The 17,114-nt window shown below is 38.5% G+C and overlaps 1 protein-coding gene across 1 annotated transcript; it reads left to right on the top strand.

Annotated features, from left to right (window-relative positions):
* Positions 1-2,849: 2,849 nt before the first annotated feature.
* Positions 2,850-13,780, top strand: RAB36 (RAB36, member RAS oncogene family). The gene is made up of 10 exons (XM_010217408.2): positions 2,850-2,951; positions 4,082-4,170; positions 5,898-5,963; positions 6,999-7,100; positions 8,399-8,463; positions 9,044-9,095; positions 10,302-10,383; positions 12,740-12,830; positions 13,360-13,479; positions 13,703-13,780. The coding sequence occupies exons 1-10, from the start codon at positions 2,883-2,885 to the stop codon at positions 13,765-13,767; spliced, it is 801 nt and encodes a 266-aa protein (XP_010215710.2). The 5' UTR covers positions 2,850-2,882; the 3' UTR covers positions 13,768-13,780.
* Positions 13,781-17,114: the final 3,334 nt, after the last annotated feature.

Here is a 17,114-nt window from a genome sequence, read left to right as displayed (position 1 = left end):
TTGGGCTGGCCTGGTGGGAGCAGAGCAGCTGTGGGCTGCGTTTGCCTTCCTAGTGGATGCAGAACCTCTCCCTAAACAGCTAGAATAGCTAGGAATGGCTTCCATTCATATAAGGATAGCCTCTCCTACCTTGATTCTGGTTTTGGCTTTTTTTTTTTTTTTTTCTCCTGTATGACCCACTTAAAAAGCACAGTATTGCGTGCAGGAACATATGGTACTGCAGTGGGGACGGCCTGACTGCGGACTGCTCTGGGTGGTCAGATGTGATCTGGCGACAGGAAAAAGTGACTTCAAAGGGCTTCTGCTGTGAGAGAGGTTGTTTCACTTCCCTGTGCAAATACAGAGAACATCAGGGTGTTTTTCATTATGTTTAAGTAAAGAGTATAATGATCAAAGTTCTTAAACTGGATTTTGCAAAGCCAAAGTCAGTCAGGGCAGCCAGATTAAAATAAAGCACAGGAATAGATTCAGCTTTGTTGAGCATCAAAATCCATAAAAGAATGCTGCTTTGAAAAGGATTTTCAGGAGAGCATTTGTTTTCTGTAGCATTCTAAACATTATTTGAAGTGGAGGTTATTGTAATGAAATACACTTTTATTAAATATACACTTGTGAAGCTTCCTCCTGTCTCATTTGGAAAGTGAGCTTTTCTCTATGTAGAAGAAGCAGGAGAAAACCAGAAACTCCTGCCATGAGGTGCCAGCTCTGCTCACCTGCTTTTGCCAGTGGCTCTTCTGTCTTGTCCTTCACCATAGCTTTTACTAGCTAGTAACCACAGTTAGCAGACATGACATTAGCTTATTTTACATGTGGCTTCTGAACATACTCCTCAATTCCTTTATCTCTCCACCGAATCTGTTGATGATGCTGTGCCTGTAACACTGATGTAAGCATGGGGACGATGCCATGGAGACGGTGTATTCCCAGGCCTCCCTGGTGACAGAGTCCCCTTCAGCTCTGTACGAAAAGAAAACCTGAATTTCAGTACAGATCATTCCTACTCTTCTTGGCAGCTATGGATTTCTTTGATCATAGACCCTTTCCACTACTTGTGCAGCCAGTCTGTTGAGTTGGGAGCTTGGAATGTGGTTGTGTGTGTGCGCACACACGTGCGAGAGAGACGTTCAGGTTAAATATATTAGATGTTAATAAATGCCCCTTCTATATAAATCGTTTCCATTCAGTTACCTTGATATTTCCTGTATTTTGCATTCATTGAGATTGGTGCACTGTTTTTTTTGCAGCTTATTTTATGAAAGAGCTCCAGGAGACAAGCAGTGAGTCAGCCTGTGTCCACATGACGGGTATTTACCTGCTTTGGATGTGATGATCCAGGGCTAGGGGAGGGGAGAAAGAAAATCACACTGTGAAACTGTTAACAGTTGGCAGGGTTTTTCTTTTTCTTCTCAGAACTATTATTTTAAGACATTAACATCTTTTTAAAACTATTTACACTTGCCAAAAAGGTGGGTAATATATCATGAAAAGAACTATACACCTATTGGGTTTTATACAGTCACAAGCAGTGTTATAAAAAGAACTAGGCATATAATAAAGTGCTGTAATGCCCCCTTCTCTGCTGAATAACTTATCAACTGCAATTTGAATTCTCATTTGTTTTTCAGTTGTGTTCAGATGAATGCCTGAAGTGATTTAAAAGTAATCCTCCCAAAAGAGAATAAAACATTAATTTTCATAGCGGAATAACATTTCTGTTGAGCACTATTAATTTTCTGTGATTTTGAAACATAAATTACTCATTTGTGGTATGTGTACCCTGACTCTGAAGTTAAGATGAATTTGAGTTGAAATTCCGAAAAAATCCCATGCGAGTTTCTTAATAGTTGCTAGTATATGTAATATTATCACAATAATGATTCCCTACTCTGTTAGTTCTGTCTGCTGGGCCGATCCTGCTCCTTGCATTCATATATACAACTACCTTTGAAGTACACAGAACCATTTTCATAAATGGGATTAGGGGACCCTTGAATTTACTAAGGAGCAGTTTCTGGTCACGGGAATCAGAATAGCCCCTAAAACCCGTCTGTCCTTTTAAAGCTAGGACTGTGTGTAGCGAAGTTTCTCCATTGCAACTCCGCCTTCCTAATCTTTGAGAGAAGGGGAGGAAGGGAGCTGTTGCCAACCCGTTTCTATGGCCACGCAGCAGCCCGCGGAGCTGTTTGTGGAGCTGGGAACCTGCCGCATCAGCTGCTGTACGGTGAGTCCTTCCCTCGCTTTGCAACGTGATGAATGTCCTTCCAGAAACATTCTTCTGAGTGCTGGTGAGGAGCTGGTGCCTTGTCAGGTGTCTCCTCCCCTAACAACCCATGAGGTTTCATTGCATAATCAAATTGAGGTGTCTCACGCGGGATGTCTTCATGTATTTGTAGTATTTTTTCTATGAGCAGTCTCCTTCTGAGCCGAATTGTCTGTTTAATTGATTTTTCTCGAGCTGATTTTGGATGGAAATGTTTTGTGCCAAGAAACGTAGCAACTTCATGGTCATTCCTCCTTTTCTGTTATGATGAAATGTGGTATCTCCTCAGATTTATTAATGTGCTTTGAGAAACTGAGGAAGTATCTGTGCTTACGTTAAATGAGATGTGGTGCTTAGGGCCTTTCTGAAACTATAATTTACCTATACACACTGATGTGGCCCCATTTACAGAATAAACTTTTTTTTTTGGTTGTGATTGTTTTTTAATCCTAAAGTAAAATAAAAGAGCTATTAGCTGTTACTGGAAGGGAAACAAAGGTGAGTCCATAAGGACTGACTCTTTTTGTGTGTGTGTGTGTGTTTTAATATTTACCCTGTGTTGAGATTGCTATGTGTCTCTTTACATGTTTCCTGTTTGGTAGGATTGAATCGAATTTGAAGAATGAAGTCCAGCCTGATGCATTTCGTTCCTCCAGTGAGTAAGGACAGAGTAATCTCCCAGTTTCCCAAGGTAAGCGTTCTTCATCCCTGTGTTCGGAGTATGCAGCACCTGCCATTTAGGGCCTTTTCTCATGTGTAATAGTATTTTAATTCAATGTCAACTTGTTTGCTGCTAAAATGAAAAATCGTTTAATGATTTATTTCATAGTTGACTGGGGCTTCCTTTTCCCAGGAAGGGAAAGGAAGTTTTCCCGTTCAGTGCTAATATCTTTAATAATAAGCCTGACTTCTTTGGCATCTGCAGAAAGTGATTTCTGCCACCTTGATAATTGCCATGCTCAGATAGTTTCTCAGCACATTAAATATCTGCAATGGTTTTCATCTCCCCTGAATGTAGTAACTAATCAGATCTGCGTAGATTTCATTGTTGTTTGTTTGTTAAAGAGTATAAGGCAGTTTCTGTTTTCTGTGAGTATATGTTTAGTACTTTAGTCATACACTAGGTCAAATGCAAGAGGCACTGTAAAAATGTAGATAGAAAAGACCATTTCAGTCCTCAAAGAGTTTTGTACTTGAAGTGCAATAGGAGAATTAAGGACAAGGAAGAACAAATAATCATTCCGATTTTCAGCTGTTCAAAAGTACCCTTTGAAGGAGATGATATTTTTTCCATGCCGATCTCAGCTCCATATTTTGTTTTTAATTTTAAGAAAATTACCACAGTTATTTTAGGAAAATATAAATGAAAACATCTTTTCTTCTTTTTTTTTTAACCAATGCCTGATTAAAAACCTATAATAGGAAGAGATTTACACAAGAGATCCAGAAGAATTTTTAGTAAGGATGGTATATTGGTTACGTGTTCCCAGGTGTTTTTTGTTGTTCGTTTGGAATTATATTACTGGAATAACTTATTAAACAGATTGACAAATGCTTCAGCACTTTAGCAAGGGGTAGGATGTTGACACTTCAAAAAGTGAAAAATATATTTACTATCTGAAGGACAATGTATTGAAGTACCTGTAAGGCAGCCTGATTAGCCTGGGTTAGAAGGCATCTGTTTTCTTAAGCCAGGGTATCCCTGTACTTGAGAAGCTCTTTAAATTAATCCCCTTATCTATTTTTTCATACTGGTTGGACTCTTTGCAGGGTTGTTTTATCAGATCACACAGTTTATCCTAGTAACTGTTCTCTCCTCAGTGGTACACACCTGAGGCCTGCCTGCAGTTCAAAGAACACTTCCATGCACAGGTCAGAACTGCCTGCCAGCTGAGTGCTGGAACAGCTGGGTAAGGCTTTTTGTTTTGCTTTAAAAAGAGACTTTGAAGTAAACGTTTAAACTCTTCTTTATAGCCTGCTTCCTTCCTAGGAGGATCTATATCCTCATTACTCATCTTCCTCACAACAGTGTATTTTAGGGGTACTAAGCACATGGTAGTTCTCATTTCCTGTTTGACACTGGATGGCCAAAGTGCTCCTTCTTCCCACAAGTTTCAAAGATGTTTTTCACAGTGTTGTAAGTAGAGTCGAAAAGATATAGAAAGGTTTTTTTTAGCAATACGTAGCTAAATTCTAAGTTTGAAGGATGAACTAGCTGCTTGAAGATAGTGTTGAATTTTGCCAATCCAAGTGAGTATGACAAGGCAGATATAAGGAATAGGGTAGAGGTAGTGTTGCTGTACTCTTTGTTGGTATTAGTATCAACCATCATCTTCATTTTCCATTATCCCAAATAACAGAATATTTCTTTATGTAATTTCGCGAGACAGTCCAATGTCTTGATCTCAGTCTATGTTCTTAAATTCTCTAATCTAGGGAGCTTGTTCCCCAGCAAGAATTAGTGGAACCTGAACCATCACTTCCTATGTCCCCTTTCCTGGTTTCACTCAATATTGCAGCAGTACCAATCTCTACTCAGGAAGAGATTTACCAGCAGCGTGGGGACCTGCGTTCACTGCGTTTGCAGTGTTGCACAGTGCATGCCTGCCTTTGCCTTAGATATTGGTTGCGCAGCTTTCAAATCAAGATTGGGACAATTTAGAAGCAGTAATTTGCAAACAGCATGCCGTAGAAGCCTGATATAACAAGAGGTAGCTTCCAATTGAACATTAATGTCATTGTTTAAAAAGCTATTCCTTAATGCAAAAGAATGTTAAATCTCTTAAGCCATTTTTGTAGCATGTGCACAGGAGATGTCAATCCAAGTTTAGGTCAACAAATACAGTTACATTCACTTATCCATCTATATCTCCTAAAAGATACACTGCATTTCAATTTTAAGAATGCAGACTGAGTCACATAAAGTCCATCTGCTGCTTTCTGTGGGAGGACCATAGAAAGGACCCAGAGCAAAGAGGATTATTTGTGTGAAGCCAGCTTCAGTTCAGATTAATACTATTCCAGGTTGTCAGGAAATGGATTGGCTCTATGCACTGTGGTTTGTTTGTTTTCCCCCTTGCAGACAAACTTCACTGTAGATAATTGTCATCTTGTTCGTGCACATAGAACTTGATTCCATACTGTTCAAGCCAGTGAGAAACTTTTGATTAGTTTTAATGGCAGAAGATCTATACTTGCACCCCTTAAAGGACTGATAATGGTGCAGCTACAATGGACATATGTTGCAAATTCCCAAATGTGTGTACTCAGTCAAAGGATTTTTAATGAAAGGAAGCTTCTGCCACAGTCGCTTATACTTAAGAAAAAAAAATCATACAGAGTAAACAGCAGACTCTTTTTGCCCTAGCAATGTGTTTTGTTTGTTTGTTTGTTTCGTTTTTTTTTGACATTCTTTTTCTTTTTTTAAGGTTCTGATCCTGTAGCACAGTGGTGTTTAGGTGGTTTAGGATTTGTTTAGGTAGTTTAGGTGTTTATGTTCAGTTCATATCTGCACTGAAGCTGCAGATGTGTGTGCTCACAATCGCTTGAACTTTAAATATCTAAATCAGCATTTTTATGAGGAGAATATTGAAATTGCTGCTAAAAATATTTAATGTTTCTGAAACATTTATTACAGACTGAAGCTATCCAAGGTGGTTGTTGTAGGAGACCTGTATGTTGGGAAAACCAGCCTCATCAATAGGTACAGTTTGTCTCAGCAGGCGGTTTGATTCTGCCCTTTCTCATTTTGGAAGGATATCAGTTGTTGTGTGAGACACTCAGTATTCTGAGCTGAATCTAAGCGCTTGGAATGTTTTCATTTCTCTCCATTCACAATGGGAATTAAGGTCTGTCTTAATAAAATGAAACCATGGTTTTATTATTAAATAATAGACAAAGCAAAGTCTAGAGTATAAAACATTGCATACTGTTCCAGGAATTATGCTTAGTCACTTTGGTTAGGTTTTCTGAGTGGCATAGGTTAAATTCTGAAGTATTTTATCTGGTTAAATATTAGGTAAATCAATATTTCCTTAATAAAAACATTCTAATCATTGTACAATTAATGAGAAGGTTAAAAAAAAAAAAATCTCCAGTGTTTCATTTGGAGTTTCATGCTTTTAACCTTACTAGGAGAATTATTCACCAGAATATTTTTTTAGGTCATCCCAGTACAGACACCTAAACTCATTTCTATAGCTGGAAGCTTGTACAGAAAGCTCATGTCTTTCCATAACTTATAAAATGAGGCAATTAAGTGGCATAATGCCTTAAAGAACAGTTATTTTGTTCTTCCTCAGATGCTAAATACCGCTCTTGAGCTTTTTGTATCTAACTCCAGTGGAAAGAACATGGAATTTCTGTAGCTTGTGGTCACTCTTCACGACTTCCTGTCTATGTTTGTATTTTTAATTATTTTTTTCTGAGGTGTTACCTAGTTCGGGGAAAAATTTTAATCTCCGTAATTAAGTCCATAGAGGAAACTATAAGATCCTGGTTTTCCTTGGTAGTCCTGATTCTCATCTCATCCTGAGAGCTTGCTGGACCAATGCTTTCTAGTTTGTATTACTTGATATGTCATTTTTGCTATTTCCTTCCTTAGTATTTTTATATATCCACTTATATAGCAAATCCACAGTTTTTTTTTTTTCTTTACAATTTACCCTAGGTAGTATTAGTACTGTGTGTATTTGTAGCTGGGTGTTGCTAGCATTTTCCCCTCATTTTTTCATTGCAGATTTTGTAAAGATAGTTTTGACCGAGACTACAAGGCAACCATTGGAGTAGATTTTGAAATTGAACGCTTTGAAGTAGTTGGTGTACCATACAATCTCCAGATGTAAGTGGCATCAAGATTTAAAAAAGTCTACATAATATCATGGGATCTGAAAAACAGTTTCTGCACCCAGACTTGGCTTTAATGGCGGGGGGGAGGTTATTTCTGCGGCTGTTGAAATCTATGTCAAGGTACCTAGTGATTTGAGCATCACCTAATGAGGGACTAAATTCTCCCCAAATCATGCATTTGTTAGAATTTGAACTTAGAATCCTTCTATGTGGTGTCTCTAGCATGCTGTGATTCTTCAGAAAGATGTCCAGCTGGCAGTGTTCTGCAGAAGATGCTGAATCTGCTCTGCTTTGGTGTGTCATCTACAGCACAGATAAGATGCACTGGGTCCAGTAATTTAGGGCAAGAATATTAAATCCCTTTCATTTAGGAAGGCATTTTCTCTAAAATGTCATTGCCTAAAGATGCAAATAGCTAGTGGGGATTTGCTGAGAAATGCTTAGACATGCACTTCCACCTGGTCTCAGTGCTGTTGTGTTTCTGAAAATTCTACTAGGCACCTGAGGGCCTTTAAAAATCTAGCACACAAGTGCATTGCCAGTTGATGCAGTGAGGTTCCTGAGCTGCTTAACTTTGGTTTAGATTATCTGCAGAACCTTCAGTGGCTGTGTAGAACATTACTGAGTGGTGAATGCTAGTGCTCCCTCTTACTGAGAGGTTTCCATACGAGGTAAACTTGAGCCATCAGACTGGTGATACTGTTTTGTTTAATGCTATTAAAATACACAGACAAAAACCCCTGCAATATTGGCAGTAGCTGAGAGAAGTGTATGTCATCTTTGTGAATAAGAAGCAATTTCTTGAATTCTGAGTGGTGCCCTTAGTATCTAGTGGACTAAATTGCAAGTCTAATTCACAGTCCATGGTCACGTCTAGCAGTTGCAAGACCCTAGTAGGCACTAATATGTAATTTAGCTAGTAGTAGCACAGAAAATACATTTTCATAATCAGATTGTCCTAGAAATAAATACAAATGACAGATGAGTTTTGCAATGTTTTAAGAAAAGAACTGACTCTTCAAGAACATTCTCCAAAATGACTGGTGTGGAGCGGGGGGCGGGGGGGGAGAAGTGGGGGGAGGGATAAAACTGAGTTAAAAGGCCTTTATTAAATAATAGAGCTTTATTGTATTTCTAACTGAAGTTAATGAATAACTTGTTCCAGATGGTAACACTTCTCTGGTATCATATTCTTCTCTGACCTGTACCAGTCTGTTGCTTCATTAGCATGTTTGCTCAGGTTGCACTGGCTTTCATTAACCTGAAATTTCTCTTTTTGCCGTTGCACAGATGGGACACAGCAGGTCAGGAAAAGTTCAAGTGCATTGCATCTGCTTACTACCGAGGAGCAGAAGGTGAGAACAATATTAATTTGATCCTGGCTGTGACTTTATAAAGAAACATGCAATTCATACACCTATATATGACTCTGGCAAGGTACCTGTAAATATAGTGTGATGCAAAAGAATCTCTATTATCACAGGAAAAAAGGGACCAGAAAAGTCAGATATATCTATCTGTAGATAAATTGTCACACCTGTAAGCTTTGAAGGTTGTGACAAGGCTTAAAAAAAGTGGCGCTTGGATCTAGGGGGAAAAGAATTTGGATTTGGGTAAGTTTCTTGTTGAAGTTAGTAGTGACAACCTTTGAGAAAAGATCTTTCGTAGCCATTAAAGTGGTCCCAGAATTAAATGTGCCTGAAAGTTTTAGACTGGAATATGAGTAAAAACCAAATCAAGTTGAAAATTGTGGGACTGCAGTCTAGCTGGCTGCTAGAGAAGGAAGGAAAGTGAGCAATGTCTTTTGTCTCCTCTGATTTAAATATGTTGCTATGATTTATATTCTCCCTATTGAACAGGGTGCATTGAATTGGAGAGATGTCTAATGTACTTTCTAACTTAGTTACTTGGTTTCTATGTCATCTTTTATTGCAGTTATAATAACAGTGTTTGATCTGGCTGATATCCAGACTTTGGACCACACCAAGTAAGTATTTAAATTTGACTTAGCCGTTAAGGCTTTTGTGGGGGATTTAGTTGCCTTCAATAGCCTTTAGTTGCTTTAGGAGTGTGGAGCTGCCAGGTAGATGGTGATTTTTTTTTTTAATTGAGTTAAGAAATGAAGGCTGATATAATCACTTGCTTGGATTATTTGGGATGGGGTTTTCTGAACAAAGGGAGAGCATAAATTTGAACTACTCGCCCTTGACTTCCTTTATAGTGAGTGGAGAGAAAAAGACATTTTCATAAAAGTTGGATCATTCTAATACTGGAAAAGTAGGCAGAGATGAATTACGCCTAGACGTATCCATTTTACTCATAAATATATATATGTTTAATGTAGAGATAGTTAGTTTTACTAGTTCAGTTGTACGTAATGATTTGGTTACAGTAGCTCACTAACTGGTATGAATAAACTTACTCTGATTTCAATGCAGACTGAAATGAGTCTATGTTTTACGCAGTTGTCTACAGACTGTCACTTAGAATGTATTTCTAACGTACTGTTATGTCTGTAATGCAGGTGCATGTTTATCTACAATGTGTATTTTGATATAAAAGTGCATTAAAATATCTTATTATAGTACTCCTGTGGTGTTTAGATCATTAGCATAGGTCTTTGTAAAATAATATGTATATTAGTGTCTTTGCTTGGCTGAAAATAATTGAAAGCTGTGAACCTGATTCCCCAGCACCCTTCCCTCTTTGACTTGTACTAGATGACTCAAGAACAACTGGATTTCCAGAGCAACAAAAATACAGCAGCTTATTAGACAAGAATCAAGTGGCTTTCACAGGGAGCTGTTTTATAATCTTGCTGAATAGATTATTTCTCTTTATTCCCTTTCTTATCTAATCTGCTGTGTCATTCATATTTTCCTCTGCTTCTTGTTTTCTTATTCCTTATCTCTATTAAAACTGATTTGGCCCTCCTTTGCACTGATAAATACCATCTCTAGCTGCTAAAATCATTGTTGAATTTGCACTGTACAGTGGACATGTCTGAACTTTTCATTAATGGATTGCAGCTATTCAAAGGGATTGGAATAGCTTCTAATCTCTTTCTGTATAGAAGAAAGGGCCTTTGATATACTAAAAAATTCACACTCGCTTTTCTTGTGACCCTGTTATCTGCCCCTTTCTATTACATGCCTTAGACCCCTCTGATTCTTATCTTTCTTCTGCATTTCAGACAGTGGCTGGAAGATGCATTGAGGGAGAATGAACCAGATTCCAGCTTCATCTTTCTGGTTGGAACAAAAAAAGACTTGGTGGTAAGGAGATCAAATGAACTGAGAAAATCAAATTTGCCCTAGTTCCTTAAGTGATTTGCGTAGAAGTTGTACACCAAGTTAGCAGAACAGAAACCTTGCAGAGGGGAAAAACATACTTCAAAAGTAAGAAGATCACAAATAGAGGACAGCCAACTCAGAACTAATTAAAGAAAAAAATTTCTAAAACAAATAAGTAAGATTTAGTATTTGTTATTAATATTTATTGAATGTGATGCCATTTTTACAAGGAGAAGATAATGTACTTCGCTTGCATCATTTTGTTTCTTGTGTTTGTCTTCCTCTACTTATCACTGCTTAATTTATAAACATATCAAAACAAGCAGGCTTGCTAGGTTGTTTAGTTACATTTTTTTTTCAGCTGCTGTGTGTGGCATCACTTAAACTTTGTTCTTTAGCCTTTCTATTTTTCACTGAAAAAACGTTCTAGAAAGCTGCACATACTATCAGTTGTCCCGAGTACTTTAACAGTTGCTTACGTTGCTTTTTCTGAGTTGGAGAAAAAGCAAGATATGTGAGATCTCTGAGGGCACAGGTAAGAAATCTGCTCTCAGCTAGAATTCCTCTTTCTAGATTAGATTCTGTTTTCCAAATGCTACTGGAAGGAAGGCAAGAGTAAAGCTAATGATAATGCTTCCTAGGTAGCACGTCAGTGGGAAGACGGTATCTTTCCAGCTGAATCTTGCTGTTATGTCATCCTTCCCTAACTCTTACAATTCCTCTCAGTCGCACAGAGCTTCCCCACTGTAAGACATTACACTCCATGTGTGTGGCTAAGGAACTACATTACTATGTACGTTAACATATGACTTAAGCTGGAAAAGTTCAGAGACACCGGTGTAAGACAAAAGCAAATATCTGGTGAATTATTCTCTCACCCTGTCTCCCAAATCATGACAATGTTTATAAAAAATACATCTGTATGAAGGTCTGAATTGATGTTATCTTTACATTTGGGGGGGAAAAAAGGTATAATGGGAATTAGAATTAAGGAACTTTATAAATTTTAATGTTTATTTCTGTATAATCAGATTAAAAATTAGAAGTCAGTAGGCTTCAAGGGCTTATGACTTTGTCTGGTACATGCAAATTCCTCATGTTACTACTAATAAGTTGTCTGCTATTCATCTGTGTGATGAGTAATAGTCAGTGTACCAGCCAACAGTCTTGTAGTACCAAGAAACTCTATAATTTGAGAGTTGGCTGCTGTGGGAATCTGACCGAGATTTTGATTCTTCACATACTTGCATAAGTAGTTACATATTTAGAATTAAATACTCCCCCTGAATTCACCAGATGGAGAAAGACATGTGGGCATTTTAAACTTTCAACATATCTTTGCCTGCAGCAGATATTTTAGACACTCTAATGTTATGAAATCATTTGTTGGAATGAAGCTACTTAAGACTTTACTGAACCTTGGTCCAGTCAGAACTCTGAGGCATGGTGTGTGTCCCTTCCCTAAAATGAATGTACCATGAACACCAAGAGGACTTTCACAGCCATGCTTCGTGACTACTAGAAATATCAAACAATTTGCTATTGGAATAAATATATAAAGAAAGTTTGTATATAAAAAGAAAACTCTGAATAAGGCAGATGAAGATGGATTGTGAACAACGATTCTTGCTTCTCTTGCACAGTGGGTCCTTTTCTTCAGATTTGTTACCAGTGCAGCAACTTTTGATGGCTGCTTTTCTTGTGTCTATTTTAATTCTCTTCTGTCTGTCCCCCTGGGAAAAGTAGCTTTCTGGCACCTTTGAAACTTAGCTGCTTCTGTGATTCCCTGCTTTTTTTCCTGCAATCGTCTGGTCTCCAGTTCGTCTTGTGCCAGATGGCACTTCTGAGTATATTCAGTTGATTTTGGGGAGGAACATCCCTTCTCTTTAGTTGATTCCTCTCACTGGTAAAAATAGATGACTGGAAAAAGAACTGAGAGAGAAGGAAGATTGAGTCCCAGAAACCACCCTTGGCCCTGTGACTCTTCTGCTGATGATGGCACAGTGACAAAAGCTTAAAGAGCAGTAACAGGACTCTGTCTTTATAGCTCTTTATCAGTGTGTAGTTTGATACACTGGTCACCCTTGTGAATTTTTGTTTGTTTTAATGCAGTAAAAGATAAATAGAGGCTTGCATATTTTAAAAGCCACAATAAGTACTTTCTCTACCAAAGATTTGATTTTTTTTGTTGTTTTAATTTTCCCCCCGAATTGTCCTGTCTTAATGTGCAAGTTCCAAGACAACACCAGAAAGACCTTGTCAGAAGGGTGCTGACAATGTTGTATTATTACTAGGCTGTATGCACTTCTTATGTTCAAATTATCCCTTGTTTGCTCAGTCAGATGCTGTATGTGAAAGAACAGAGCTAGATGCCATCCGCTTTGCCAATGAGATGCGGGCAGAGTACTGGTCTGTTTCAGCCAAAACAGGTAAGTTCCTGCAAAGGATGCAAGAACAGTGTAGCCCTAGAGGCTCATGTTAAGGCAGGAAAGAGGTTAAATTTCCCTTTTCCCCAGCTCCAAGCATGCAGGTTTTTATTTGTTGCATTTTGAAACTTGAGGTTTGTTAACAGCTTTTTCTATTTGAGCATCTGTATATATGTTTGCCCTGTCTTGTGTACAGAAAGGAGAACTTCAGCTGTTGTGCAATGTCCAAGCACATTTATTTGATGGCTAGTTGTACAAATCCTTGTGTGTGCACTGCTCCTCACTCTAGGAATAAAAAAACTTGCACCACAGATTGAATTCTCTCTGTTATTGACTAGAAATAATGAATTGGATACAGTGTACAACTTGACGGAGAAAGGAGGTGTGACATTCTCATGGTAGGGATCAGAAAGGAAGAGAGATTGTTAGGGACTTCTCAGTATTGAGCAGTACTCTGTCCACATCTGTGCTTGTTTGATCACAATGTTAATGTGCACTTGTAAAAACACAAAATTTCTGTCCTGTTTCCTAGGGGAAAATGTTAAAGAATTCTTTTCCCGAGTTGCTGCTTTGGCCTTTGAACAGTCTGTGATAAAGGAGCTTGAGAAGACCAGTAGGCAAACGGCCCAAATTGGGGCAGGAAGCCTCATCAGTATGTTAAGTTTTGCTGCTTCTGTACATTTTCCTTGTTTACAGTTTGAAGGATTGGGGAGGTTGCTTGAGCACCAAAGCTCTTCTCACCTGCCTACAACCTTCTTTATTTCAGTGTCTGCCTCAGTTCTAGCATATAGGAGAGACTGGGGCTGTATCTTGCTTTTGTTACCTTACAGTGTCATTTCTCATGAGTTAATTTTATGACTTCTTGGTTTCTACAGAACTGGAAAGGAGCTTGATGGAAATCCCAGAAGGCAATCCTCAAGACAGCCTGAGTTGCTGCTAACTGACCTTTGCAAGTGCCACTTGGGTGTACCCCAGCACAGCACACCAGCAACAAGGAAAGCTCTCAAACCAAAATAGAAAGTTGAGTTTGGGAAATGAGGGAGGAAAACCCTCATCGAAGCCTTTTCAGAGGCTGTTGCTGCTGCAGACTCATTTGTGCTGGATGGTGCAATTGTTACATAAACCATTCTTGGTACAGTGGAAACATGATATCCTTAATGCAAGAAGACGTTGCTGGTGCCTTGTGCTCACCTGTCTGCTAGATACCATTGCAGTAGAAGTTCTGTGATTTTTAGTGTGTTGTTTCCGCATAATTCTCTAGAACAACAATGGGAACAGAAAATGTAGGCAGCATAGTTTTCATAGTAATTCCTCTATCTAGGAAAAATGAGGTTTTGCTTTTTCCATATAAATCAGAGCCCAGTATTCAAATATTTCCAGGCTTGTGCAAAGTCCAGATATGAACTTTCTCTAACATTTTTAAGTTTAGAGTTGTTTTAAGTTTAGAGTTGTTTAAGTTTAGATACAGAATCCTTCTCTATTCTTTGATGTTTGTGAAACTTATCTACACCGCAATTCCAGCTTGTGGCTGAAAATAATTATTGACGCCTTATTCTGACTGCATCTTATTGTTAGCAGTATAAGGTAGCATCATTCTGGAATCATGCAACAGTCTCCATCAAACTCTGTGGTAGGATCTCTGAGCTGGTAAGGTTAGATTCAATATTGTTGCTAAGGTAGTAGTAACTTCATCTGCTTTTACTAGGACATGATCTTTTGATAACTTGATGCTGAGAGCAATTTATTCCACATCTTAATGGAAACAACAACAGTAGAGAAGTAGTTTTGCTCTTCTGTGGAAAGTTTTAAAAGTGTGCGTGGGTTTAGAGGGATAGGAAAAGATGGAGTTCGCCAAGGCAGGCACATATGCTTGTTAAGCCCTAATCCATTTGCCGTATGAAGATGTTGACACAGAATTTTATTGTAGAATCTGCTGTCTGGATGTATTGCTGTAACTTAGTATGCTGGCAAAAAGTACATTACTCCAATTTTACCTGCTCAAGATTCTCTCGACATCTCTTTGTATAGTTCTTTAGAAATTACAATCAGTTTAGTGCAGAGAGTTTGTCTCCTAGTACACTGAGTTTCTTGTAAGTAAAACAGCTTTACATCACCCTTCTGCTATTCGGGCAACAGCAAGTGATGACAGAAGACACTGCTATTTTAAAAGGCATAGCTGCTGATTGAATGGCTAAAGACATCACTCACAGGGATTTCTGTAAGAAATATATGCTCAGTATTTGTGAGACCAGGTTAACATCGCCGATTTTGATAATTAAATTTTAACTGCAGAAGTACAAAAAAAAAGTGAAAAGAAAATACTGGAAAAATTGGACAGAAGGAAATAAAGAGTGTGTTTCTCTGATTTTTGCTACTTGGTTTTGAGTGCCTTGGTGGTGGTATTCCTCTGAAAGTAAACGGGACTGTAAATCTTCTGCTTGCTCTAAGCTATACAAATTTACAGCCATTCAAACTAACTGAGTTACCAAAAGAATCAAAGTGGGAGGACATAAAGACTGCTTCTTTAGAAGTCTTCACATCAGCAGTTTATAACTCTGTAGTTCTAAAACTCAAATCCGGCGTTATTTGTTGTGCTGGGATAAGCAAGCATCCTTTATAATACTCTAAATTGCATGTTGCAACTGTTTGAAATGGAGAGAAAGAAGAAAATCTCTGTACAGTTATAAGTTACCGGTTTCTTCCGATTTTCATTCAGGCAGTACAGAAACCTCAATATCTGGAGAACTGATTATAACAAAACCTGCCAGCTTGGAGCTGCTGAGAAAATAAAAAAGGTCATAGAAAGACTATTTTCAATAAATCCTACATATCAATCTGTAAATGTTCTAGATTCTCAGCCATTTTCTTGCCCAAGTTGTTTAAATGGAAATAGGGGGGGAGAAGTGGGGAAATGATGCTTTAAGCACCCTTTTTTTTATTCCTTCTATTTTCTTTTGACTCATGATGTAAATTTGAACAGCTTCATAGACAATAATGAATACAGAACTTGTGGAAACTCTGTGTCTTTCTTTATTGGACAATCTTTGGCAATTGTGCTACTTCTGTTGGCAAAGACACAAATGCAGCGTGTGGTGGAGAAGATGAATATGTGTGGATCTGTAAGGAGTTATGTGTAATATTTTGACCTTATGGTGTTCAGCTCAATGTATTTGTTCATCTCATGTATTTCACGAGGATGATGAACATGCACTGCCCTTGTCTCGTGCCTCCCACTGAGTGGGCAGCATAGCCCTGGTCTTTGTGTTTGGTGAGTTCGAGATGGTTTCTGCAGCACATCGTGGACATGCGTCACACATCTTGCGTGTGGATAATGCTCTTCAGAAGCAATTTTGCAGGCATGATGAGACCACACAAGCACTGCTGACTGCTGTGCTGCAGATGATCGCTGCTGCTTGCAGTTTACCTAGATAAATGGAAGTGCACACGGGTAGTATTTCCAGGTTCAGCCCAGCTGCACCTTCACCATGGTGGCCCGCGGCAGCTTCTTGTGGCCATGGCTGAGCAGACAAGTGTTGCTGAAGGTGAATTTTACAGGACATGCCCAGTCTTGCTGTCTACTTAAAGCACTTCGGTAGTGGCCGACATCAAGAGGCCGGGATATATTTTCTTCAAAAATTTTCCTCAAGATGTTGCTTTTGTTACTGATCTCCACTGCTGTGCAGAATCATAGGGTTGCAATGTCTTCAGCAATGCAATTGTGTGGCTTGGAAAATCAAATGCAACAGGTTTTGTCTAGTAAAGAGGCGTTTACAGCTGCTGGAGTGCCAGGGGTTGCAGGAGGGGCAGTTTCTGTATGCGGTGAATCCTGAACTCTAAAGGAAAGTTACCTGTGTTTTTTGTTAATAAATACCATTCAGTACTCTGCTTGATGTCATTAATGGTTTGTGTCTTTTGTAGTTCCGAAAATTTCATGCATTAAAAATGCCTGTTGGTCAGTCAGTAACTGTCCCTTGGAAATGGTCTGACTCCATGCAGTCTGTGATGCATGCTGTGACGCTGTGGTTTTATTTAAGCCCTACTGAGACTTCCCCAGCAAAAAGCTCCATCTTAATAATTAATCATCTAAAATGAATCTTAGATCACGTTACAGCTGATGAATTACTTAGAGGCTTTCCTTTGTGCTTTCCTAATTTGGATAAAAAGGTAAGCACACTATTAATTTGCAAGCCCTTAAATGTTTATATCTGCTGTATGTTTTATTTGTGCATCTTTATTCTTTCTATTAGTCACTTTGTTTGCTGTGAATAGCCTTAATAGTGTGAAAAA

This window comes from Tinamus guttatus, unplaced genomic scaffold, assembly GCF_059628265.1.
Source record: "Tinamus guttatus ecotype Peru unplaced genomic scaffold, ASM5962826v1 Tinamus_guttatus_pri_ptg000459l, whole genome shotgun sequence".
Taxonomy (NCBI): Eukaryota; Metazoa; Chordata; class Aves; order Tinamiformes; family Tinamidae; genus Tinamus; species Tinamus guttatus.
The sequence above is the reverse complement of the archived record's forward strand: the minus strand, read 5'-3'. Positions and strand labels throughout refer to the sequence as shown.